The 24,950-nt window shown below is 37.1% G+C and overlaps 2 protein-coding genes across 2 annotated transcripts; both read right to left on the minus strand.

The window, feature by feature from the left end:
• Window positions 1-3,847: 3,847 nt before the first annotated feature.
• LOC145774574 (uncharacterized) lies at window positions 3,848-17,151 on the minus strand. Its single transcript, XM_082585840.1, has 15 exons — window positions 16,193-17,151; window positions 15,320-15,583; window positions 13,941-14,003; window positions 13,434-13,593; window positions 12,600-13,210; window positions 12,017-12,244; window positions 11,509-11,591; window positions 10,976-11,108; window positions 9,981-10,050; window positions 9,074-9,170; window positions 6,958-7,119; window positions 6,679-6,771; window positions 6,033-6,175; window positions 5,335-5,475; window positions 3,848-4,913 (listed from the first exon to the last, which is right to left on the minus strand). Exons 1-15 carry the CDS (start codon window positions 17,138-17,140, stop codon window positions 4,789-4,791), a joined length of 3,321 nt encoding a protein of 1,106 aa, XP_082441966.1. The 5' UTR covers window positions 17,141-17,151; the 3' UTR covers window positions 3,848-4,788.
• A 492-nt stretch (window positions 17,152-17,643) lies between these two features.
• Window positions 17,644-22,380, minus strand: LOC145774540 (uncharacterized). Its single transcript, XM_082585804.1, has 8 exons — window positions 22,350-22,380; window positions 21,268-22,086; window positions 20,852-20,967; window positions 20,550-20,627; window positions 20,264-20,349; window positions 19,841-19,962; window positions 18,269-19,286; window positions 17,644-17,758 (listed from the first exon to the last, which is right to left on the minus strand). Exons 1-8 carry the CDS (start codon window positions 22,378-22,380, stop codon window positions 17,644-17,646), a joined length of 2,385 nt encoding a protein of 794 aa, XP_082441930.1.
• Window positions 22,381-24,950: the final 2,570 nt, after the last annotated feature.

The raw sequence follows: 24,950 nt of genomic DNA on the forward strand, positions 1-24,950 counted from the left end.
TATTAGGGGTTATCTCTTTGCAGAAATAATAAGTCAAAACGCATAAATTTTTGAAGAAAACTGCTATTCAAATTTATTCACATCGACTTTATACGAGTTCAGTGAGAAATTTGCAGCTGGCATCTTTTCCCGACTGCTTTTTCCCAATTTACTTTAATGGAAGTGCTCGCAATTCGAAGTCCATTTTCCAAGTGTTCGTCTGTCAGAACCGATCGATAGGGAGATTTCATGACGCCTGTTTTAGAAAAAAATTGTTCGCACAAATACGTTGAGCCAAAAAGAGCCATTTTTGAAGCCATGAGTTTTTTCAAATGTGCTGGAAAGTTATCTTGATTGAGATGTTTTCGGTAAAAATCGCCAAGATTCATTTCTAAATACTTTGTTTTCAAATCCGTTTTCTCTTGAAGATCAATCAGTCCAAGTTGGATATCAGCTGGTGCTTTGTCAATGTCTGTGTTGAATGGCAAAGAGAATAACAAATGAGATTTGAAGATGAGATTTGATTGAGATAAGAGATTTGATTTGAATCATGAGACTTGAAGTTCTTGAAACGAGCCAAAAATTCATACAACAATTTTTCAAGTTGGTCTGCAAATTCAGTTTTCTTCTCAGGTGCATTCCATAGTCTCTCAAAGTTGGAAAGTGGAAAAGATTTTCTGTCTGTATGTGAGCTTTCCAAAGTCGTAACTTGTTCATAAAGCCTTTTATGTGACCATACATTTTTACGTTCCAAATGATTAAATACAATGGATTTGCGGTGGCTGGTGGGAGATTTCTAAAATGGTTAACAGAAGGTGCTAAAGCTACTGTACAATAATCCACTCCAAAACCAGACTAAACTAAATTATAAACACATTTTGCGGGCCGTGCACAATGAAAATTGGCACACCTTGACGGGCCGCACAATTTTTCTTCGCGGGCCGCATTTGGCCCGCGGGCCGCACGTTGCACACCCCTGTCCTAGGCTACTGTTGATATTGAATTCGCTTGGCTGTACTAATGCTGCATACTTTAAAGTCACAAGGTCATTCAAAAAAAAAAAAACAATAGGATTACATGAGCTCAATTTCACTCTGGTTGTAAAACTGTTTCTTTGCATTTTCTGACGACAGGTTTTATTTTGTATTACTGTACCTAAGAACAATTTCTGATCTGCCTTTAGTAAAAGGTGATGGATCAAATCTCTAACCTTATGTAAATTTTCAAAAATATTTTTTGGTAAATATTTTTTCAAGCTGAACACTCGCAGTCTTGTCTTGCTTGTTTTTATTAAATTGAACTAAAACGTTTTTGAAATTGCTTTCCTATTGGAAGTCCACCTTTTTGTTTAGGCCTGCCCTACATTCCAAAAATAAATGAGGCCAAAAGAGATCAAAGAAAATAAAACGAAGTCAATTAATTAGGTTATATCAATATATCCTACCTTTTAAACACAGTTGCAAATTTACTGTAGTCTACCTATGATAAAACAAAGAAAGAATTGCAACTTTTCAAATTTTTACAGTTTATTTAGTACGGTAGCCTACCTATCTGGTCATTTTACCGTTGTTTATATATTATTTTATTCGTTTAGGCTACTGGTATTTTTTCGCTAGTTTAGAGTCCAACAGTCAGTACTGTTAAACTTTAATTTTTATGTTATCTCTAAGAAAAGAACCCTGTGTCAAAAGTCTCTACAAGTATGCGAAACTACCAAGAATAGGTTATCTAATCAAAGGCTCTGTCAATCCGAAGATAAAGATTCAAAACCAAAATATTGATCCTAGCTTTCACAAGTCTCCTTTTTTTACATTGAAAACTGGACAAGCCGGAAAGAATCACGAATCTGAACTCGAATGCAAAAGCTTCTTTTTTAAACTCTTTTGAGAGCAAAGTGAAGACGAATGTTGAATAGGTTACCTTGGTTGTATTTACACCATTGTTTCGTGTTTGCTGTAAAAACGGTTGTCAGAGCACTCGGCATGCGAGTCCTGCAGCAAGTAGGCTACTACCAAGTCAGAAAATGAGATTTACTTGCTCAGTTTGGACTTACTTGGTTATCGCTTACTAAACTGATTTTTCTGGTTTGTGACATGCCCAGCTTGCTCAGATTCATCATTTGCCAACTTTAGCCACTTGCTCAAGTGCTCAACTGCCATACGCTCAGTTCATAACTACTGACTTGTAGGAGACTCTTAAAAATATATGTTACAAAACAATGGCTTTTCACTACAAAAGAAAAAGCAAAGCTGACAATCTCACCATAAAGAAATGTTTCCATTTGTTGTGTTTCGAAGTTGAGAACTTTGACTATTCCGCGAACAAAAGCTTCGCCTTCGTAAACAACGCTATGAGAATAATGAAACGACGCAAACCTTGGTTTCCATAACAAGGAAGTCGGGTTGCTTTGTCTGAATAAAGTGGAACAACCGATTCATAAACAATAGGACCTATCATAGTCCTATAGCCTACAAAATTGTCCTGTCAATCAAAACTTACTTTAACAGTTGATAATATAGTAGTTTGAGTACGGTAACGAAAATTAGATATCACTGAAGCTTCTCGGCTACCACAGATTAGGTCTGTTCAAAATTAATCGCTTACTTTCCAATTTTTTACAATCTCGCATTGTTTGAAATTTTAGCTGTCTGAAAGGCTACACCATAGCCTTCCATAGGCTATACACTATACAGATTTTCAAGAAATAAGTTGAAATCCTTCTGCGGTCGTGAATGATTTTTGTTTTTAATACTAACTAAAATTTTTAACCAAACCTTCTACCCAAATCCAATTGTTATAAGTTGGTTACATACAAAGTGTGACATTAACAGAACTGTGACAAAACAACATTGTTGAGACAAACATGCCTAAAGAGTTAAGAGTGACCAAAGCAATAGCCTATCATATTTGTCAAAATTTTCTCCCCTATTCACTCTTTTGGATATTAAGTTTTGCATTGTCCATTTATCTTATAAATTTTGCAGTGTTAAATTCTAGTCCTTCCCCAATTTTTTTCCAGATCCGCTACTGCATTGCCGGGATATTTTGGCCACTATCTTTTTCTAAAAAAATTTGAAGTTGTTTACTTTTTGCTGAAATGATGAATGTGTTTTTTTCCTACATTGAAAGTTTGTGGACATAACCTATAACGCCTTTTTGTCCTATTTTTAAGAGCCATCAGAAAACATAAAGGCCCACTGGTAGATTTTGGGGGGGGGGGACTAAAATGGTGCTCACTTGCAAGTTTTTATTATAGGCATATTTTTACAACCGACAAAATAAAAATATTATTTTTTCACTTTCTTTACTTCGTTTTTCTTCTTTACTTTTTCACTTCGTATTTCTTGATGCTTACAATTAGTTAGCTAGTTACCTTCAAGAAGTTGAAATTTATTGCATTTTATCAATATTTTCAGATTCCTGATGAGGGCTTAGGTTAAGCCGAAAACGTTTGAATGTTAAACTATTTTGTAAATATGTAAAAAATATATACTGTTGTAATGCTCAACCCTGTGGTATTGTTGTGTCTTGCCTGCCTTTGGTATAAAAAAGCAAACTCTCTCCCGAAACTATATTTTCTAGGTTTGGTAGCTGTGCATTTTTGAAATAGTATTTTATCATACTGTACTTTAAATCTTCGGATTTAAAATCTTTTCCTTTTTTTGGTGCCAAATTTGTGTGTTTACTTTATCATTTTCACCATGTTTGCGCCAGCAATAAAAAATAAATTGAATTGAGATGAAAACAGTTGAGTCTTATATAGCCTAATTTTGAATGCTGAATCTAGAAATGTTAGTTAGATGATCCGGTTAGCTGATTAGCATTAACACACAATTAACAAACAACATTAACAATAAATGTAATTTGCATTTAAGATTACAATTTGCAGGCAAAAGAGCACATTCATTTCTTATTTCGAAAATCTTTTATTAAGACATCTCAACACAAAAGTAAAACATTCTGTGAATTAATATGATCAGTCACTTATGTAACTTCGTAGTGAGGCAAAATTGTTTGCTTCCGGTGGAAAGAGGTTAAAGGCGAATCGTTGAAAGTTACACCTGAAGGTTATCACGCAAATAAAATATTAACAATGTTGCACATAGGAATCGAACCCACAACCTCAGAGTTACCACACTTGAAACTAACCAAGGTTGCCAACTGCGTCTTCGGAAATGTGAAACATTTTTTGATAGTTCCCGAATAGAACAAATTACCGATAATCAGATTGTCGCCAAGTTCGTGAATATGCGATTAGTTTGCACAGAAAATGAAGTGACCCTATGCTGAAGCAAGAAATGAAAAAAATTCAAAAATAAAAGCCAACTTCAAATTAGCTCTTGGCATACATTGCTAAGGTTCGGAACAAGTTTAAACATGAAAATTGGATATTTTCGTGTCAGTTATGCAAGGCTGAGAAAATATATGAAGGCAATGAAACAAAAAAGACAAAGCTGCAGATCACGCTATCTCAGCAGGACGAAGGCCGAAAATAAGGTCTTAATACTGTATCAATTTTTACTGAAATTTACAACAACGAACTCTTGATCCGGAAACACATTCTATCTCTGAATGATCCAAGAGTACATCCTATCACAGCATTTCTGAATGATCCAAGAGCACATCCTATCACAGCATCTCTGAGTGATCCAAGAGCACATCCTATCACAGCATCTCTGAGTGATCCAAAAGCACATCCCATCAGAGCATCTCTGAATGATCCAAGAGCACATCCCATCAGAGCATCTCTGAGTGATCCAAAAGCACATCCCATCAGAGCATCTCTGAGTGATCCAAAAGCACATTCTATCACAGCATCTCTGAATCCATGTCTTCAATAGGAAAGGAGGATGGTGATTGTAGCCGGTAAGTGGCGATGCAATCCAGAGCCCAAGAGCAGGAGGTTGTTTCTGCTTTGTACTTCACACCAAGCTCTGTGATGAATGTACAAATGTTTTCAAATCAACCAAAAAAATTAAAGATTCTCAGTTTAAACAACAATGAAAAATAAACCAACAAAACACCAAGAAATTAAAAAAAATATTTATAAACAAGCCTAGTAAGATTTTAAACTGACTCGAAAGTTACAGTTTCATTTGAGCTCCATTTGTGACGTATATAAAGTGGGAAGGGAACGTCAAGTAGGAATTTGATCCAATCAATAAAATTATACCGAATTAGGTTCAAAAATAAAACAACAAAGCTTTAACAAGTTGTTGGAAAGCAAGACCACCCACGTTAGTGTTTCCCCAGACAGCAAACTAGTCGTTTTTACATCAACGTCTACAGACGTTGAATCAATGTAAAAGACGACTGATTTGCTGTCTGGGCCGTTACAACCATTCATCATCCTACCTGAGTAGTTGGGAAGGTCATTGGAATAAGCATCAGGATCGACAGTGATGATCCGTACCACATCTTCTCTGGAATGATCAAGATCCTCCAGAGTGGACACGACACGTGCTCCACAAAGTCGGAGGAGTTCAATAAATTGAGCTGTATAACATCGAGGTTATGTCCGGTAGATGAACGATTAAATATTTATCTCAACATTTTGTTAAAGTTTTCTATCTTAAGATTACTCCATTAGATCACGGATCAATCCTTCCTTCAAAATAACGTTCACACGTATACTTCATCCGGAGACGGATTGTATGTAAAGTAAACCTCTGGATGTCTCCGTCCGAGACTGATCTTCCTTTTCCCATATTGTGGAAGAGGAGACAAAATTTGGAGATACAAATTACTTAAAAATGTTACAATCATGCGACATGAGCCTATGGGCTAAAGACTGCGACAATGTAACTAGAGTAATCTTACATTAAAAAAGTGAAATACGAACGTTCTTTATCTGTACGTCATGTAGCTTTTGTCGTGCGCAAAGTAGAACGCGCTCAATTTTTTCGCGATGATTTGTATCATAATACCGTGGCGTGCTTTTGTTTATTAACGGTTTGTTATACCAAAATTACATCACAAAGTCGTTGATATAAGAAAACTCTTTCCAGGAAAACATGTAGTTGTAGGCCTACAAGAAGCAAGTCAAGGCCCACCTTGAGTAAAGAGAGCAAACGGGGGGATGCAATGTACCACGTAGCCAGATAGCAACTTGGAGGAGGGGGGTGAGAGACGAGACCTTCTTGGACCGTGTGATATGTCATCCGATACATCGAGGTTGTCACCAAGGACTTCAAACCTGGTTTTCAAATTGTTCAATATTAGTTTGTCACTCACTGCACAGAAACTTGTTTACTTGTAATGAAAGCCCTGATGATGCATAGCTGAAGTGAGAGCCCTCCAAAAGGCGCCAGTTCGAATCCCCACAAGGGTGTGTGTCTTGGGCAGATAACTTAATGGCATGCCTGAAGGTGGACACAAAAATTGGATGCAACAAAAACTTGTCAGACCAAGCACATCAGTTCAAATATCAACATTTGACAATGGGCTGATCGATTGCAATCACTTGCTTCTCTCAGCGTCAATGTTTCCAACTCCACCGTAATCGCACGAAGGCGCAGCTGAGTTTATTACAAGCAAAACAAGTTCCATCAACGCCGAATGCAACACGGAAGCAGCAATTAGCTATAATTTGCATCATACAATTGCACAACCCCATAGACATGCAGATTATTTTGACATCAGGGTTGAAGCATGTCACAGCACAAAATAAGAAAAGGATCAAATGGGGTCAACACTAACCTATCTTCTGGAAGGAGCGTTTTCTGTTTTAAGCTTTGAGTAATCCAGGATATGCTGACGACCCAGATCTTGCTTGCAACAGCTTGTAAGTATCTGGCAATAAAAATGCATTCTCATGTAGTGATGTACCCATAAGTGACTTAGTTCACTCTGTTTGTAGTGTTGATAATACTAATCGTATAACTAAAGCTTATATCGCTTAAACAACGTTTGAACAAAGCCAAAAATAACCACATGCTCTCATTTATTCTGGCGCACGGAGTAGTGACATGAACTCACTTGAGGGTTCTGTCGCATCTCATATCTTGTGTCCTCACGACCACGTGAGTGACGTCACCGGACACGAAACGTTCATGAAACCTCCCACCCCACTTCCTTGTGAAGAGCCGCACCAGACCCACAGCCTTGCCCCTCAATCCACTCACCATGATGCCGAGTTTCCTGCACACAAAATCAACATTTAATGCAACTCTATTTCCATAACATGGTTGATGCTTGACTGATCGACGCCTGCATGTTAAAGCGGGTGTGCTGCTGATGAAGTTGGTGGCTTATTAAAACAAATGTTTAAAGGGCGGGGAAACCCAAATTAACTTTTTGCGAGTTTTTTGTTTCAGCGTGATGTCATTGTGTACAGCATGCGTTTTACCAAAGAAAAAATCCAAATTTTGTTGCCCTCGTCTCGCTAAGGCCGCCTTTGTTTGATACCCGTTTGCGAGGCCTCACGCGCATCCAGCCGTGACGCCGTACGCTGTGACGTCACAAGGTACATACAGCCGTAGCCAAAAGTTTAAGACCAGATTTGATTTATAACGATTTTTGCATTACTTCAAAATATTGCATCAGATACAGTTTCAGTTGCATCATCTTTATGCATCATCTTATATCTGATGCAATATTTTGAAGTAATGCAAAAATCGTCATAAATCAAGTCTGGTCTTAAACTTTTGGCCACGACTATATGCACCTAGTGACGTCACAGCGTACAGCGTCACGGCTGGATGCGCGCGAGACCTCGCAAACGGGTATCAAAACAAAAGCGGCCTTAGCGAGACGAGGGCAACAAAATTTGGATTATTTTTTTGCTAAAACGCATGTTGTACACAATGACATCACGTTGAAACAAAAAACTCGCAAAAGTTAATTTGGGTTTCCCCGCCCTTTAAATTTGACGATATTTTTGCTGTGGTACTGTATGATTCTTTAGTATTTCTTTTAAAAAAATATTTTTCTTATAGGCTTGAAAAGGGCTGTATGACTAGCCGAAAACGTTCGCTTATTGTTCTTTTGTTTTTATAATGTTACATGTAGTGTTGTTGCTGAGTTATGTCTGTGTCACAATCAATGTGCAAGGCCTCGCGTCGGGCTGCTTTGTATCTTGACAGAACGTGCTGTTTTCATTATGGAATTTTTGAGCGATGTGTTATTATCAGTTACTGATCTGAAGTAACCTTTGATTGCGAAGTCTGTATTATTCTGTAACATGTTTACCAGTGGATCTGTGATTGCGAAATCTTTATTATGTGGCGTGTTTTCTGGAACCTTCTGCCTTACGTGACAATCTAGAAGCTTCTGCTTGTTTACGTTTAATACAGCTTGACAAAACAATGGGTTTTTATGATGTAACATTACGTAACCTTCTCGAAGTTACTAGACCGAACAACCTTCTATAAATAGTGGTGTAATTTGCGTAATTAATTATGATGATGAATTGATTATGAGAGATGATCATTATTGTAGCAGTGGTAGTTGGTAATAGACGCAAAGATTGTTGTTAATCGAGAGTTGAAGTTATTGAATACGAGTAAACCAAAGCTGATTCTAATATAATTTCTGATTGAAATTAGAATCGTATGTATGAGAAGCTTTGAGTGGATTACGTTAAATTCGATTAATAGTTGTAAGCGTTGGAAGCGATTGCTGTTCACTGTTACTATTACTTTGATTAGTTGCTGGAAGTGCTGAACCATTCGTACAGTCCTTCAAGAATTTTCATTATCATTTTACTGGTAGAACTATCCGACCATTTAATTGACTGCTTTTCGGTGATATTCCATTAAACTACGTCATTAATCCTTTCCAAGTCTCTTTTCTGGTAAGAGATAGAAAGAAACTGTGACAGTCTGTTTATGGTTTAAAAAAGTTACCTCTCTACCCAAATTGTATTAAAACAAAGCATTCAGTTAAATTAATGTTAAACTTTGTGCTAGAAATTGAATTTACATGTTTGTAGCACAACAAAGTAAGCTCTATGCAGAAGTTGTGTTAGCAAATGTGGAGCGCGAGCTTTCGTCAGTCACCATAAGCAGCCACTGCTCTTTCATATCCAGTTTCACATCTCGCCATTGATCAATTAAAACAATATAATCCATGAATCGGGCATCACCGTACTCACTTAGACGGGCTACATACAGAAATGTCACCCCCAGACAGGCCGCTTTTGTTTGGAGAGAAGGATGAGCTCGTGTTTGCTCTATCAAGCAATCCCGAACCTGCAAGATGAAAATAAATCACTAAACTACTAAGTTTAATGATTGCGTTAATTATTTGCTAACGTCGGAAAAACATAATTCCATATCTCTTATACACGGCCGAGACTTAATTATCATTCAGACAATATATGCTTGCATGTAGATTACGACCGTAGCGGACTAAAACGAAATCCCGTAAGGTATACGCCATTCCTGGACATTATCGGTGAAACTCGTTACAAAGATCATTAGTAGAAGGGAAGATAAACGGTATAAGAAATAAATGCAAACCAAGAATGATTTGGACAACAAACATCACAAAATGGACAAAATTAATTTATAAAAGTGCAGTACAAACAGCTCATGGTCGAGAACAATGGTGTATTGTATCCAACCCTCAACATGAGGAAGGAACATAATGATGATGATGTGCTGGATGATGTGATGTCGTTTGAGGGAAAATGGTTTTAAACACCGATGGTAGCAATTCTTTTGCAAGTGTAACAAAAGTTCTCGCGATGACAGACAGCAGTTGAAACGACAGAACAGATCATGCCTGTCATGGACCAAGAAATCAACAGTAATTCCCCTTTCGTTATAAGAAAAATTCTCGTCTGTAGCCTGTAGGTTGTAAATAATGATCCATTATCTTTGCATGAATGATGTAGACTGCATCATCATGGTATGACAGAATCGTCTGCAACAATGCGTCAACCGCCATCAAACAAAAAAAAATCAAAAATTATTAATTATTTAATTATCTTGTTCCGGCTAAATGCGACAAAAAATCACTTAATAAAACAACCTATCAGCTCAGCCTGGCACACTTACCATCTGTTGGCTTTGGGAGATCATCACTGGTGGTGCGAGTTGAATCGTTGAGAGGCGACTCAGCATAAACCTGAGCAATCAGAATAATACTAATAATAATAATAACAATAATATTTATATAGCGCCACATCCACAGTCAAACTATGCTCCTGGGCGCTGTACATGACAATGGTGATAATTAATACGGTACATTCAGTCATAATGTTCATTGAAATAGAACGTTTTCAAGCGAGCTTTGAATTCATTTAAATTTTCAGCTTCTTTCACACAAATAGGCAAACAGTTCCAGCAACTGGCAGCAACAACTGGGAAGGTACGATTTCCATATTGTGTCTTACATGAAGGGTTGCACAAGAGCAATTTATGCTGAGAACGCAAAGTTCTGGCAGGTTTATAATGAACAAGCAAAGTGTCCAGATAGTTCGGAGCAAAACCATGGAAAACTTTATAAATTAATAGACATATTTTGAAGCGAATACGATACAATACTGGAAGCCAATGCAGGGATTTTAGTATAGGAGTGATATGCTCACGTTTACGTGTTAAAGTAATTAGCCGAGCAGCAGCATTCTGAACTCTTTGAAAACGCAAAATAGTACAATGTGGAATGTTATTTAACAATGAATTTGAATAATCAAGCCTGGATGTCACAAGTGCATGAGTTAAAGTTTTACAAGCATCAACATTAATAAACTGTCTGATCAGGTTGAAGATATTTGGAACAATGATATCACTTTGTATTTGACAATGGCTGATGATACCCAAAGTGCGCTCTTGTGAATTTACAACCCATCACTCAGCAACACTTACGTGGGCCTTCAATTAGTAACAACACGATGGCTGCCCGAGGCCTACCTTGGTATTCACTATTCAGTCCGGGGTACGCCACTCTATGGAAGGTGGTGCAAGGTGCATGATTAGGGAAATACTTTTAACACTTAAAAAAAATTAATACAAAAAAGATACAGAAAGACATAAAACAAACGAACACACACCGCCGTTGTAGTCATCTGCGTCTCCTGGGTCTTTTCAATGTTTTCCTCGATTGCACGTGACGATGCGTTGATGACGTCACGGTCAGGATATGACGTAGGTGTTCCTTTTGCCTTGCCAGTGATTTCGGATATTCTGAAAGTTTTTGAAGACAAAACATCATGAGCAAGTCTGGAATCTGGTCGGGCAAAAAACTCAGAGAAACAATGCTTCCATAGGACAGGTTGGCTTGAACATAAGCATAGATGGCAGGTAGTTCTTTGAATGCATTGCAGTGGTGCAAAGATGAACAATGACCCAGACAACAGATCCGTTCTTTTTACATTGATTCAACGACTGTAAACGTTGAATCAATGTAAAAAATCCTGAATTTGCTGACTGGGAAGCCTACGAAATACCAAGATTTCTCACTCAACAACTGTAACTTTACGTTTAGTGACAAACTGACAAGTGGCATGAAATAATTCAAAAAGTTTATGCAAAAAAAAATTAAAACAAACTGTTGGAACATGCTGAGAAGCAAAACGCTGCCGACCTTCGTAAAAGATTGTCCACATCCGACGTGTCCACGCTGGTGGGGAGGGGTCGGAAGGGGGGCGGAGGTGTTGGGGGGGCAACCTTAATCAATATGTCGTTAACCCACGTAAATAGTTTGAAAGATTTCCAAGTTGCTTCAACGTCTCCACGTTGCATTTACATGCAAATACATTGAAGCGAAATTATTGAAAACAAAGTGCACAAACAAGATGTTCTCTTCATACTTCACTTTTGGCATACTTGAAGAAAATGTGGGATCAGTAAAAGTCTATGCTGAAAATTTTACGATTATGCGCTGTTTTAACCAAGGCAGAAAATGTCTTTTTTACATTGGCTGAAGGTCAGCAAACACAGAAAAATGTAAAAAAAGAACTGATTTTCTGGCTCGGCCTCAGGCGATTCATGCTTGCCATTATTAAATTAATTAGAATTAATTGAAGTGCATACATTCTGCATAGGGAAACATCAGTTTAGTTATTCTAAAAACGTAATTTCGAAACACCCACCTGGGAAGCTGTAAGAGGAGGAGGACTTTCGCAAGCTGACTCATTCTCATCCAATGGAAGACGTTGATCGTGGACAATCGTCTCAGTATCCTCCATACGATCTGGAGGATGATTGTCATTATCTTCAACATTGACATCCTCTTTCATAAGACCGTACTCATCTTCAAAAGTCTCATCAGGAGGAAATTGAGGGAAGTCATGCATGGTGGAGAGATTGGAGTCGACAACCTAGAGATAAACAGAGTTTTTCTGACCACTTGCAATGTCGCCATGACGACAAAACAAGACAAAATCCAAGAAACTTGTTCTAAACGTGTGTTGATCCTTTATTAAGAGATTAAAATGGTTTTACAATAAGTAAAACTAATTTGTCATTTTTATTTTAGTAGTTTTTCGAATTAAAATTAGGATGAAAACAAAATCTTGTTTAAGCTGTTTGTATAGCTTCAAATAAAATGACCAAAACGTATGCCTTCCATCTTCAATACAATCTTTGACCTCCTCCACACAGAATGTGCCATACAGCAACACATTGATCAGCATAAACAACAAGAAAAAAATGTAATATATTAAAAGTCTATACCTGATCTATAACCTCCGTTGTGGTAGTGTGGTTAGCTTGGTTAAATGCTATGTCACCACCATGATCAGCCTCATCAAGTGATTTTGGGATGGTTTCAGTGAAACAAGGATTTATGTCTCCGACATCAAGGTGGGATGGTGCGTTTGTACATTGTTTCTTAGAACCATTTTGCTTTGATGATAACTCTTCCTCATCACTTGAGGAAAGGATTCTTTTCCGACGAACAATGGAGGAGGAAGATCTCAAAACCATTTCATTTTGGCTGTTCTCATTGGAGCATGGTGGATCTAACTTGGTGAAGTTTTGTTCATTAGGAGTGTTTGTTTTCAAAGATGTCGGTTTTGGAGCTGAAGAAATTACGTCTTCTTCAATTGTGATCACATCGGAACGAGCTTGTTTACTTTGATCTGTAGTATCTTTGCAAATTGACAGTTTTTTATCATGAAGATGGTTATTGTTAGTCTTGGATTTTGCTGCTGGCAAACTGCTATATATCTCCACATCACTATCATCACTAGCCTCCGGACTGTCGTTGCTGGGATGATGATGTAGAATAGGTTCATCTTCCTCTTCACTGGAGGATATGACGTGTTGGATCCGTTTGGCTTTTGCTGAAAGAAAATAATTTCTTCTGATCAGTGCAACAAAGAGGGAAAATTGTGTTGCAGATAATGAAAAAATATGCACAACGTTGCAGTCCAATGTCTGCTTTACAACACGAACAGTCAAGCACAACAGGTTGGCTGTGCCCCAGACCTTTGGTTTAAATAATAAATATCCTTGTAGACCAAAAGATCTGCGAATGGTATTTTAAAAAAAGTTGTGAAAAGTTACCTTGAACAAAGAAACTGCTTGAGCTGGACGGGTACTGCTGAGACGCAGAGGTTTTGCGAATTTCTTTCTCCAATTCTGACAACTTTGTTGAAATTGGAAAATAAGAGTCACTTAGACCCTTGCAAACAACCTTCATGTTCTTAATATGACGCAACAGTTTCTGTAAAGTGGTGTTGGTAAAATATATTGCGCATGGTCATAATCTTTTAGCATTCGGATGATTTTCAGACAACCCACCCCATAATTAGATTTGAACGAAAAGCATGTACTAAAAAGATAAATATTTCACATGAGTTGTCATTTGACATGGAGCACAGTAGTAAACAAAATGTTGTGTGGTTGGAAATTAAATATCTCCTCTAGAAACTTAACAGCATGAAACTGGTATTAATAATGGAACTTTCTAAGCTTTTCAAGTTCAAGGTAACGCACAACGTCATTTGTTAGCTATCAAAACGAAATGTGTCAGGGAAATAAGGTAAGTCTATCAACTATTGCATATCAAACCTCAATTGTCTTTGATTGGTTAACAGAACCAAAGGAGCTCTTCTGCTCGCCTTCATTCACCCCCTGCAAGCATCGCAACACCAAAATCAATGTAAGTTCTAAGAGTCGAAGTGTTTAAATTAACGGCATTTTTTTCACAATGACACAAAAAAAGTTTTAAAATTTAATAACATTTCAATCTCCAACTAGTAACTACGTCATGATTTGGTTTATCGTTTGGTAAAATATTTATTGTCACAACTTAATAAAGAACTTTTTGAAAGTTATCAACTTTGCTCTCACGGTAACAGTATGTTTAAATTTTGGAAATTTAAAATCCCCAAATATCAAACAAGACACACTGATGCAAATGACAGCAGGCCTCGAAATTCACGGCGGACACGGCGGTCATGTCCGCCGTCACAGCATGTGATGTCCGCGGGAAGTACCATCTAGATCGGTCATATTTGTCCGCCGAGAAAGAACACAGGAACTAGCGATACAAATCGTCATTGCATACCACGAACAATTGTTGCGAGAATATAATTTCCCTCGCATTCTAGCACGCATCTAGAAAATGTGAATATTGTATCGTAACTCTTAGTTTCCATTCAATCAGGAAAACTTTCGATTTTTACGTTGCTTCAACGATTGATGACATTGAATCAGCGTAACAAAGGTGAATTCTTCGCCAAGAATCGATGGGAGTACGGTACTTCTACACTATTCAAGCGCAACTTAGTTCACGTCTTACGTCACAATCTCTGGCTTTGATCTCCGAGTAATATTGATAAGGCAAGGTTGGTTACAAAATTTTTTAAGCTTTGATGTCACAGTAAGAAAGAAAAGGCCTAAGGAAAATTCACTTTCGCTCACATGACACGCAAAAATAAACCTAAATAAAAAGCCTAGTGAAACTTTGCACAGCAGAAAATAGTAGCGTTAGTGTAGAAGTTTTCCGATTCGTGCCCAGAGCATTGTGACGCAAGAAGCCACACGACCTTGTTCGGTGAAAGTTAATCAGTTATGCGGCGTATTAAGCAGCTACAGGGCGCTTTGACTCTTCAAGCGCAGGTCGTTGGTCTGATAAAAGCCTTTCAGAGTGACTTCACTGCAATTTTAACAAGCCTTCTCAACCGTAGCTATAGTTCTCAAATGGTGAAGAATTATCAAGATAAAGTGATTAAGCATGACGATCGACGCTAAAACTGGTGTGTCCGCCGTGAGACTTAATTTGTCCGCCGAGATAGCTGCTCAGACCGGACACGTTTGTCCGCCGTCAACAAAAACGAATTTCGAGGCCTGTGACAGGGTCATATAACTGCATTAAATCGGCATCTGTGAAAGCAAAGTGGTTAAGTCTATTTACAAATAATACAATACTGACTAACACCACTGACCGAAGGCTGTGACGGAGCAAAGAGCAGTGGGCTACTTGATACTGTGTCCTGTGATGCAACAATGGATTCCAGCGCTTTGGCATCAACCTTCCTCTTGGTTGGACTACAGGGCTGGCTGCATTCCAATAACTTGTGTTCATCCAATTTATTGATGACAACCGAGACATTTCGAAGGATCCCACAAGAAAGTAACTTTTCTGAGTCGACATGTTGCTTAGATGATGAAGCAGCTTTAGGCCAGGTGGAAGGGATGGAATCGTCATTCTATAGAAATAAATAAATTCAAGCCTCCGTAAAAAAAAATCCAAGGTCACGTCGAAGAATCATTTAACAATAAATCAAATAAAAAAGAACATTTATTGTGCTCTATAGACTCTTAGCTACAATAAACGAGATAACAGAACACAAGGTTTTCTTGTGGAAGACCATTGTGTTCTCTGAAAAAAAAACATAATCAATTGCTCATATACACATTGCACAAATAATAAAACTTTTCATCCCACTAGGAAGTAAAATTATTAACAAGACGGTTAGACTGCATGATAAATGCTCAAATGCTGATCCGAAAATGGATGAGGAAAAATTCATCTTTAAAAAATTTGAATAGAGTTCGCAAAAGTAAAAAAGTTTGAGAATTCTCCTTGGAACATATTTTATTTATTACAAAAAGCTTATAAGAAACTCATCTAAAAAAATAAGAAAAACAGCAAATTAGGTTACATAACTCATGTGGCTTTCCTTCCTTAAAACTGTCTCTATCAAATGTCATGTTTTTATATGTAAAACTTAGAAAACTTGTTAGTATTGAAAGAAAATAAACCACACAACTTTGGAATGAAACAACAAAATAAAGCACTGAATATCAATCGTTACCTGGGACAAGACAAAAGTGTCTCTTTCAGCTAGCTTTAAAGAGGTTGTTCTACTTCGTTCATGAACTTGCTGCTCTGTCAAAGAAGAGTTTCCTTCCATGAAGTCGTCTCTAATTGTGACATTAGTGCCCTCATGTGGTTTGGATGCATGTATCTGAGCTACACCGGTGGTATTGGAATAGTTTCCACTTTCATCAACTTTAACAATCTCTTTGGCATTTGAATCCTTTACGCTATTTTTCGATTCAGCGTCATGTGGTCTCCTACCTGAACTTTGTGTATTTGTTAGTACCAAGTTTGTTGTAGTTGAAGCATTTGCCTCCCTTCTTGTGTCATTTCTAGTGGAACTCGCTTGAGAATTACGTTTCTGTACTAAAGTTAGTTGATCATCTTCAGAATCTGATGAGGTCTGTGCCTGGTGAACAGACTTCACCATCCCTTCATTTGACGTGGAGGATATTTGGCTGTTCCTCAACAAATGTGGATCATTTTTTTCCAGACACAATTTAGGAGCCTTGTGACTTTTCGTTTTTTTAGTACCATTGAGCGAAACGTGTTTAACTTGTGGTGTTTCTTCAATGATGGAAATCTTATTTGACAGCTTTTCAACAGCAGATGTTGCTGTGATTCGAGAACTTTTTAACTTTTTACTCTCTGGCACATTCAAAGACCTGCGACTTCTAACTGGCATGGATTTCCTCACAGGTTTACGCTTTTCTGTCATTTCCTCAGTGTTTTCAATTATGTTTGAATCAAAAGATGAATCAATTCTAGGATTACGTGACGAAGAACCACGCTCATGACGCAAAGCCAAGGGCGACGAAGAAGAAGCACTAGGCACTTTTGGGATAACTCCAGCTGCTGTTTCTTCTGAAGATTGGCAAACTGATTCTTTTTCAAGATGATCTTCAGTGCTGACCTGAGTAGTATTCTCATGCATGAGATGCATCGATTTACTTTCACTCAGTTCTTGCTTGCCACCGTCTTCAGGTTTAGAAATAGCAGCACTCCTTCTATTACCAACTGATGATGTTATGAAAGTGTCTTGACCACCGACTGCCTCTTCTTCATCTTCTACTGACTCACTTTCTCTCTCCTTACATGAGTTTGTCTTGTTACTCAAAGAACTCCTGTCAGACCTGAAAAACAAGAGTAGGCCTAACTAAGAATATGATATACAACTGAAGTTTACTTCGGTGAAAACAATTAACAGTATCTCACTATCGCAGTCACTACTGTGCCTTGCTTCAATGATCTTTCTGTATTTACATAAATAATTAAATAAGTGAATCCGTTTAGAGCAAAGTTATTCATTCAGTGAAAAAAAGAGACAAAAAGAAAAGCTTTTTGAGAAGATCACTTAATGTTAGGCCGAAACCATGAGGTGTTATCTTCAAAACTATACTTCTACAGACATTTTTGCAAAGAATTTTGCAAATTATAAACGCATCCTCACTGCTGCGTCCGTGGCATCTTCCCACCAGCTGGATGTTGTAAAGATGACATCACTTCCGGTGATCCCTCTGATTGGTCACTGAAGTCAAATATTCCAAGCTCAACAGTTTTCCTGAAATACCAAGCTTTCAATTACAAGTTTGAAAATAAATTTGGTAAAACTGTTTTAAAAAGATATGGCAATGCCAAAACTACCAACATAGTCATAACGGAGAGATTGAAAATGGATTTCCTTTTCCAACAAAGTTAATCTGAAAATGTAAGAAATTTACAAACGTTAATAAGTAGATTCACAATAATACACATGTTTCCCTGACCCTTTGAGAACATGAAGCATCCAATCGATATGCAATATTTCTTACTATACAGTGTACATTGTCAGGTAAACTTTTTACCATGCTAATCTACAACCAAAAGATAAGTCTATAATTGACTTAAGGGTTAGCTTTTAAGCAAGACAAATCATCACACTGAAATTTTTTATATCGACGTTGATCCATGACACATTGCCATATTTTATTCAGTTGTCAGACTGAAATGCAATGAAAAGTAAAAAAAAATCACGCATAAAATTATACTTTTGTGCATTACACATTAAATTTTTGCATGTGATAACACATACCTTTTTATTGGACTCTCAGGAGAAGAGTTTTCTTTTTCCAGTTGATCTTTAGGTTTTAGAAGACGTAATCCTTCAGAGTTGCCAGGTGTGTCCACTGTTTCAACGTAATAAGAATTGGCGACTTCAACACCATCTTGAGTCTCATCAACGCAGATGATGGGCATGTCCTCCAGTCTAACAATCCCATTTGAACAATGGGACAACAATTCCGCTCTCAATTTTGTTGGAGTCTTTTGCAGTGGTGCATCAGATGGCACCTTGAAAATAACATCATTTTCTTTCACTGTTGCATTGACTACCTTGGGCTCTGAATACACAATTGCTTCTACAACAGTGGTTTTTGGTTGGTCGTCTGCTGGAGTTGGTCTGCTTTGCTGACTTGAACTTTGAGAAGTATTTTCATCATGAATATGAACGGTTTTGCTACCAAAATGGCAACCATGCTCTTTCTCATCATCTTTCGTCGCAAAGTGCACGTGTTTTACACCATTGTCTTGAGGAGAAGAAGTTATGTGCTGAGAACCAGTGTCATTTGAAAGGTTACCGTGATGCATAGAACTGTCTTTCTCAATCTCTTCACAAACCATTTCTTTTTCTGGTTTCAAACTTGAATCGAGACTTGAATGTTCAATTTCTAATTTGTCTTCACTTACCAGTTCCTTTTCAACGACTTTTAAACACTTTTCGAGTTCACTCCATTCTTCTGCTGAGGCCTGGACATTGTGCTCAGCACTTTTAAAAACTTCTGCAGTTTTAGACGTCTGTTCAAAGTTACCGTCATGGTTATCACAATTATCTTTTTCTTCAGATGTGTTTTCATCTTTAGTTGGTGTTGTAAAGGGGGAAACCCCTTGAGATAATCCATTCAAATTAAAGAGGTTCATGTCACCCTTCCTTCTCGATTTTTGTTTCGAGTTTGGCTTTTTTAGTTTTGATGATCTTTTGAGTTTCTTCAGAGGCTTAAAATCGTCTTCTATTTCTTGAGTATTAGGACTTGTTTTTCCATAAAAATGTACATCTAAAAATAAACTAAGTATTAAGTTGAACTGTTAAACGTCCATATGTTGTTGTTGTTGTCACTCACAGTCATTGTGGAATCTCTAACACAATTCATAGCTTGATGACTATGGAATAACTGCGGGCTGCTTGGGTGGTGTGAACTTCGGGGCCCATAACAGTGACACCATTTCGCCCCAACTAAAAAAATTTAATGCTTAGTCCACTCAAATGCAGACTTTTCGTTATCTGTTTGAGCGCTGTTCAATCGTTATAAGTTTATTTGGAGAGACGAAGTACTTCAATAAATGACTGGTAATCATACATAAAATGTAGATAAACTCTGTCTTCAAAAGAATTCAGTATTCGTATCAGCTTCTCAAGTGGAATGACCCTGCCTGGGTTCCCATCAAGGAAAGTATATCAACTCTCTCTCTCTCTTTCTCTCTCTATTTTGCTCTATCCCAAAACATCAGGATCGTCTAGTTGTCTGTAGTAACTCCTCCATTTATCAACAATAATACAAATACTAGATCACTCCTACAGCCGTGGGTTAAATAGTAATTCACGCATTACCTTTTGAAGAGTTTCTAGCCGAATATCGTTGCTTTGGTTTGGCACCAAAGACAGCCGCTTCCTTTTCTGCAGCTTCCTTCTTCAATTGGGATATTTCTTGACTGAATTGTTCCCGTTCTTTCCTGAAGTGTAGCAATATAAATAATGTAAATAGTACTTTGTCAAAATAATTTTGTGGTGAAATCTGTAATAAAGGAAAAACTTTTATAAAAATGACTCAATTTGGAGGTAAGCTGGGCCGGAAAATTGAAGTGATGATGGCTGCAGAGTGCAGACATAACATTCTTCAAGAACGTTTCTCAAAACAGACAAATGAAACAACCTTCATTTCATTTCTTTTATCCGCACAAAATGTATTTTTAATATTAAATAAAATGTAGTGACATAATCACATTTCCCTGGCCACCTTGTGCAAGCATCTACCTTGGTATAGAATGGGTTGGACTTGCTGCAGCTTGGGAGACCGACACCAGATCGTCTTCTGATTCACTGCCATCCCGTGGGTTATTCTGTAATGAAAAGTTCTAGTTTTGTGACAACATAAAAGTAACTGCAACGACACAGCAGCAAAAAAACTAAACTTCCAATCAATCAACAAAGATAAGAATGCATTACAAAAGATTGAAATTTGTATATAAAATAATATGTTTTTCAAATTAAAAATAATAGCTACATATTATGTTTACACTGTAATTGTTTAATTTTATACCATTTCATCATCAGCTTGGACATTTTCTTCACTGTCTTCACCTTGGATTGGATTTACATTCTCGAGCCAGTAAGACACCTCACATAAGAAACAATGATACCTTGTTAAATACGTATAACCTTTAATGTTAAAATATTAGTCGCTACTTAATTTGAATTTAATGAAACCCATGATACGAAAAAAACTTAAGCTAGTTTCTATAGAATTACACAAAAATTTAAAAACAGTTTAGGACAAGGTTAACCTCAGGATGCCGGCAGGAAAATTTCTGCAACTCCTATTTGTAAAAAATTTCAGCTCACCTTTTCCGTTGCATCTTGATTGGAAGTTGCTGTCACTGGTGTCGATTCATGATCAGAATTATTGCATTCACTGCTGACATCCGATGTAATCACCCGTTTGGTGGTGTTTGGGAAATCTTAAACCATGAAGATTGAGGAGTGAAAACCAAGAAATGCATGATCAATTGTGCAGCCCACAATAACTTACAAAACTTGCATATTAATATGTCAAATATCAAATGTACTTGGCACAAATCACAACCGTAATAGAAAGATTTGCTAGGACAGGGATAGAGTGAGCACTACTTGAAGGGAATAAAGCCTCAAAGAAAAGAAAAAGAGGAACAGAGCATAAGCAGATGAAAAAAAAAGCATTGACATTTCGAAGAGAGGCATTTCCAATCTAGATTGTACCAACAAGGAAGAATTTGTAGTACCTTCTGTGGACTTGGGTATGGATGCTCTCTTGTCACTGTCATCACTAACTGGCGCACTATCGTTTGAATATTTGTCAGGGAATGTCACATGTTTGGCCGTTGTACAGTTCTTGCGTGGCTTTCGGGGTTTCTTTATTTTATTACTTGCATTTGGTTTGCTACACGAAATCTCTTTCCTACCCGCAGCAACTTCTTGATCAGAATTCTTATTTGGTAAAGTTTCCATTTCTTTTGTCCTTTTATTAGGAAAAAATGTGGCTTCTTCAACGTCAAGACTTTCAGAATCACTTGTTCCTTTATCAGTCACAATATTTTCTGCAATTTTCAATGCAGTCTTCTTAGGTTCGTTCTCGGTGTTAGAAAAGATTTTACGTTTCTTTCCAACCATTTTCCTCATAGTTGTACAAAGTTTGGTGGGTAGAGTAGAAAGAGATTTCTTGTGCTTTGAATGAATCTTTTTCCGTTTTTTCAGTAAAGTTACAGGGTCATTCTGACTAATTGGAAAAACAAAAGGATCGTTAGGGTCATTTTCGCGGGAGTCAATGCTAGGAATTTTGGTTACTACTTTTTCAGCACACGAAACATCACCGGATGGCTTTAAGCACACAGACTCATTCTTCAAGCGATTTAAATTATCAACCACATCAAGTAAATCTGGAGTTCGTTTTGCTCTTTTCGGAATTCCAGTTTTTTGATGACAATTTGGAGTTTTATTCAAATCTGGATGAACAGTTGCAACTGCTTCAGGGCAGACCGGCAATGTTTCAACCAATTTTTCAGGAGATAACTGCAACTGTTTGAAACTTTCCGAGGCATCACCTGAAAAACAACATCCGTTTGAGAATCGCAAGCACCGTAAAGATATTGCGAAGACGTAACATCAAACGGAATTATAAACGAGTTTAAACTAAAAGCTTCATAACAAACTGTACGGCTGGTTTCACGACAATAAAAACAGCTTATGAAATACTGTACCAGTTTGTTAAGAAATAATGGCTTAAGTTAAAACAGATTAACACAATTTACTTGTTAAGAAGCGAAAATCATCTTTGCCTTTTCAATGAAATTATAAATCTGTCTACCTTCAGAATTTACTTCAACAGCAGATACCATTTTCATTCCTTGAAAAGCATCAATGACAGTTGATAAATATGTAGATTTCTTCAGACTTCTGTAATGTGTAATATGCTTGTGTGACAATTAAGCTAAAGAAGTCATTTAAGAACACCTTACAATCTATATAACAGTACTTTTTAACAGCACAAGCAATCAAGCATGTATAATATATATTATATATATATACAATATACACTAGTACTGCTAAAACAAACTCATCAGGCAAGTTTCAAACTTAATGTCAGTTTTTCCACCTGTCCTCTCCCCATTTAATGGTGAATCATTTATTTTTCCATCTACCAAAGGTCATGGAGTAATGAATATTGAAGCAATGAAGCAACTGTAATTTTAAATTTAAGGTTTTTTCATAAAAGTTTTTTTGACAATGGTAACAAAATTTTCGTTGTCATTTACCTTTTCCTAATTGCTTTTTTGCACAATGGACAAGCAACAGAATTCTTCTTGCTTAATGTCCGATAGATGCACTTTGCACAAAAAGTATGTCCACACCTGTTTGCAAAAGATTCACAGCATAAACTTTCAGCACAACTCCCAGCACATAATAAAAAAACATAAGTATACTTTAATGATACATCATTATCACATGTTGTAATGTCAAGCTGCATGCAGGATTGCATTCTCCGACAGTCATAAATTTGGTTTTGAAATTGATTTTAAGAGAATCATTTAAATTGAGTCTTGAAAGACTCAATTTGAAAGACTCAACAAAAAAGTTATACTGTAGTAACTTCTAGTTCTATTGTTTTTAGGTGGTCACAAAAAGACGCCCAAAAAGCCTTGTGGGAATCCACGTAGAGTGAACCAAATTTATGACTGCCAGAGAATGCAGTCCTGCATGCAGCTTGACATTACAACATGTGATAATGATGTATCATTAAAGTAGACTTATGTTTTTTTAATATGTGCTGGGAGTTGTGCTGAAAGTTCATGCTGAAAGTTCAAAAAAATTTTTTTTCACTCTACGTGTATTCCCACAAGGCTTTTTGGGCATCTTTTTGCGACCACCTAAAAACAATAGAAGTTGCTATAACTTTTTTTGTGATAGTAATACACAGAAAACACTTGCGTTTTTGGAATCCTCATCCTTAAAAATAGTGAAATCGAATGTTTGATCACCTCTCTATCATCAGGGGGCGCAACAAATGACATTTTTATGTTTGAGAACTCATTAGCACCACCAAGTGATCAACAAATTTCAAAATGGCCTATCTAGTGAACCGATTGATCAATTATCATAATTTTTTTTGTTGCCTTCAGAATTTCATGCACATCAACATATTCAAAAACAAAAACATTCCAAGAGGGGCGGGTTGACTTCACTTGTTGAATTATAATGGAATGACCCCTAAACGAAGCGGCGTTCACAAATAAACAACACAATGGGCATTATGTAGCTGCTTTAGCATCAAAACAAATCAGTCAGTTGCCTAAAAAACTCTGTTTATGGCACAAATTATCATATCATTATCAACATAGCAAATTAAAATTATGGCTGTTTGTTTATGGCACAAATTATCAACAGGTTATCAATCAGTGGGGACATTCTCTTTAAATGCTTAAAACAAAGGAAATAATTTGTTTCCTTGCTAATGCTCGAACAGTGAACGTAACACAAATAATGTATTATTGTAGGAAGATTTAGATAGCCTGGAAAATATGGAATATGAAGTTATACCTTCCGTAGTTTTTATCTTTACGCTTAATACCATACTAAACTGCGTTTTCTTTTCTTTCACATTTTTATCCTCCGGAGTGGGAAAGCGAATTGTATCGCTATACTTCGCAATAAGCTGCACCCACCGTGGAGCTGCCGGCATCACTGTTTCCGGTTGATTTACGACTAATTTTTGCTGTAATTGCTGTTGTCTAAAACTTTAACATCTTAATAACACCGGTAAACTTTTAATTCTGTGCTGTAACTGTGCAAGCCGAGATTTTTAGCCAAGCACACTTTTGCTGCACCGGACAGAAAATCACTCGTTTTTCACATTGATGCAAGGTCAGCAAACGTTGAAACAACGTAACAAATGACTTATTTACTGTCTGGGCAAACACAACAGCCGAGCCGCTATTTTGTATCACTGTCTGGCTCCTAATTTCAAAGTAGCACGTGGTTACCACGCATTAAGCGCGTGACTTTTTGCTGTGGCCAAATGCGTATTTTTTCATTTTCTTAAAGAAACAGAATTACTTCTCTATCATCTTTTAGTTTAAACAAAGGCTTGTGTGTGCATGATCGCTACACGTTGGAGCCGTTTCGATACAAGTGCTCTCCTTTTTGCAGCAGCGAAATTAGAAACCCGACTTTCAAAGTGAAAACGAAGAGAAAATAGGTGACGTATGAAAAGAAAGATTTTAGGCTGGATGCCGTACAATCCTTTTTTTGACTTGGTTTCCACTGAACAGCTGGGTAGTTTAGCTGTAAATAACCAACTTTTAAATATCAAATTTCTTTGCTTGTTTCTTATAAAGCGCACCGCTGTGCATTATCGCTGTTTCTCCTGCACTGCGCATTACCCAGATTAACTATACAGTATAATTTGCAT

Source organism: Aplidium turbinatum, chromosome 7 (assembly GCF_918807975.1).
Source record: "Aplidium turbinatum chromosome 7, kaAplTurb1.1, whole genome shotgun sequence".
In the NCBI taxonomy this organism is placed as follows: Eukaryota; Metazoa; Chordata; class Ascidiacea; order Aplousobranchia; family Polyclinidae; genus Aplidium; species Aplidium turbinatum.

Excerpts from the sequence above, each read along its gene's own strand:
- LOC145774574 (XM_082585840.1), bottom strand. The coding sequence starts at position 17,140 with ATGCATCTCATGCATGAGAATACTACTCAGGTCAGCACTGAAGATCAT. Across the intron at positions 12,245-12,599 it reads CAACGGAGGTTATAGATCAG|GTTGTCGACTCCAATCTCTC; the intron begins GTATAGACTTTT and ends GTTTATCTCTAG. Across the intron at positions 9,171-9,980 it reads TCTCCCAAAGCCAACAGATG|GTTCGGGATTGCTTGATAGA; the intron begins GTAAGTGTGCCA and ends TTCATCTTGCAG.
- LOC145774540 (XM_082585804.1), bottom strand. The coding sequence starts at position 22,380 with ATGGTATCTGCTGTTGAAGTAAATTCTGAAG. Across the intron at positions 20,968-21,267 it reads CATACCCAAGTCCACAGAAG|ATTTCCCAAACACCACCAAA; the intron begins GTACTACAAATT and ends TCATGGTTTAAG. Across the intron at positions 19,287-19,840 it reads GGCTAGAAACTCTTCAAAAG|ATGTACATTTTTATGGAAAA; the intron begins GTAATGCGTGAA and ends GTTTATTTTTAG.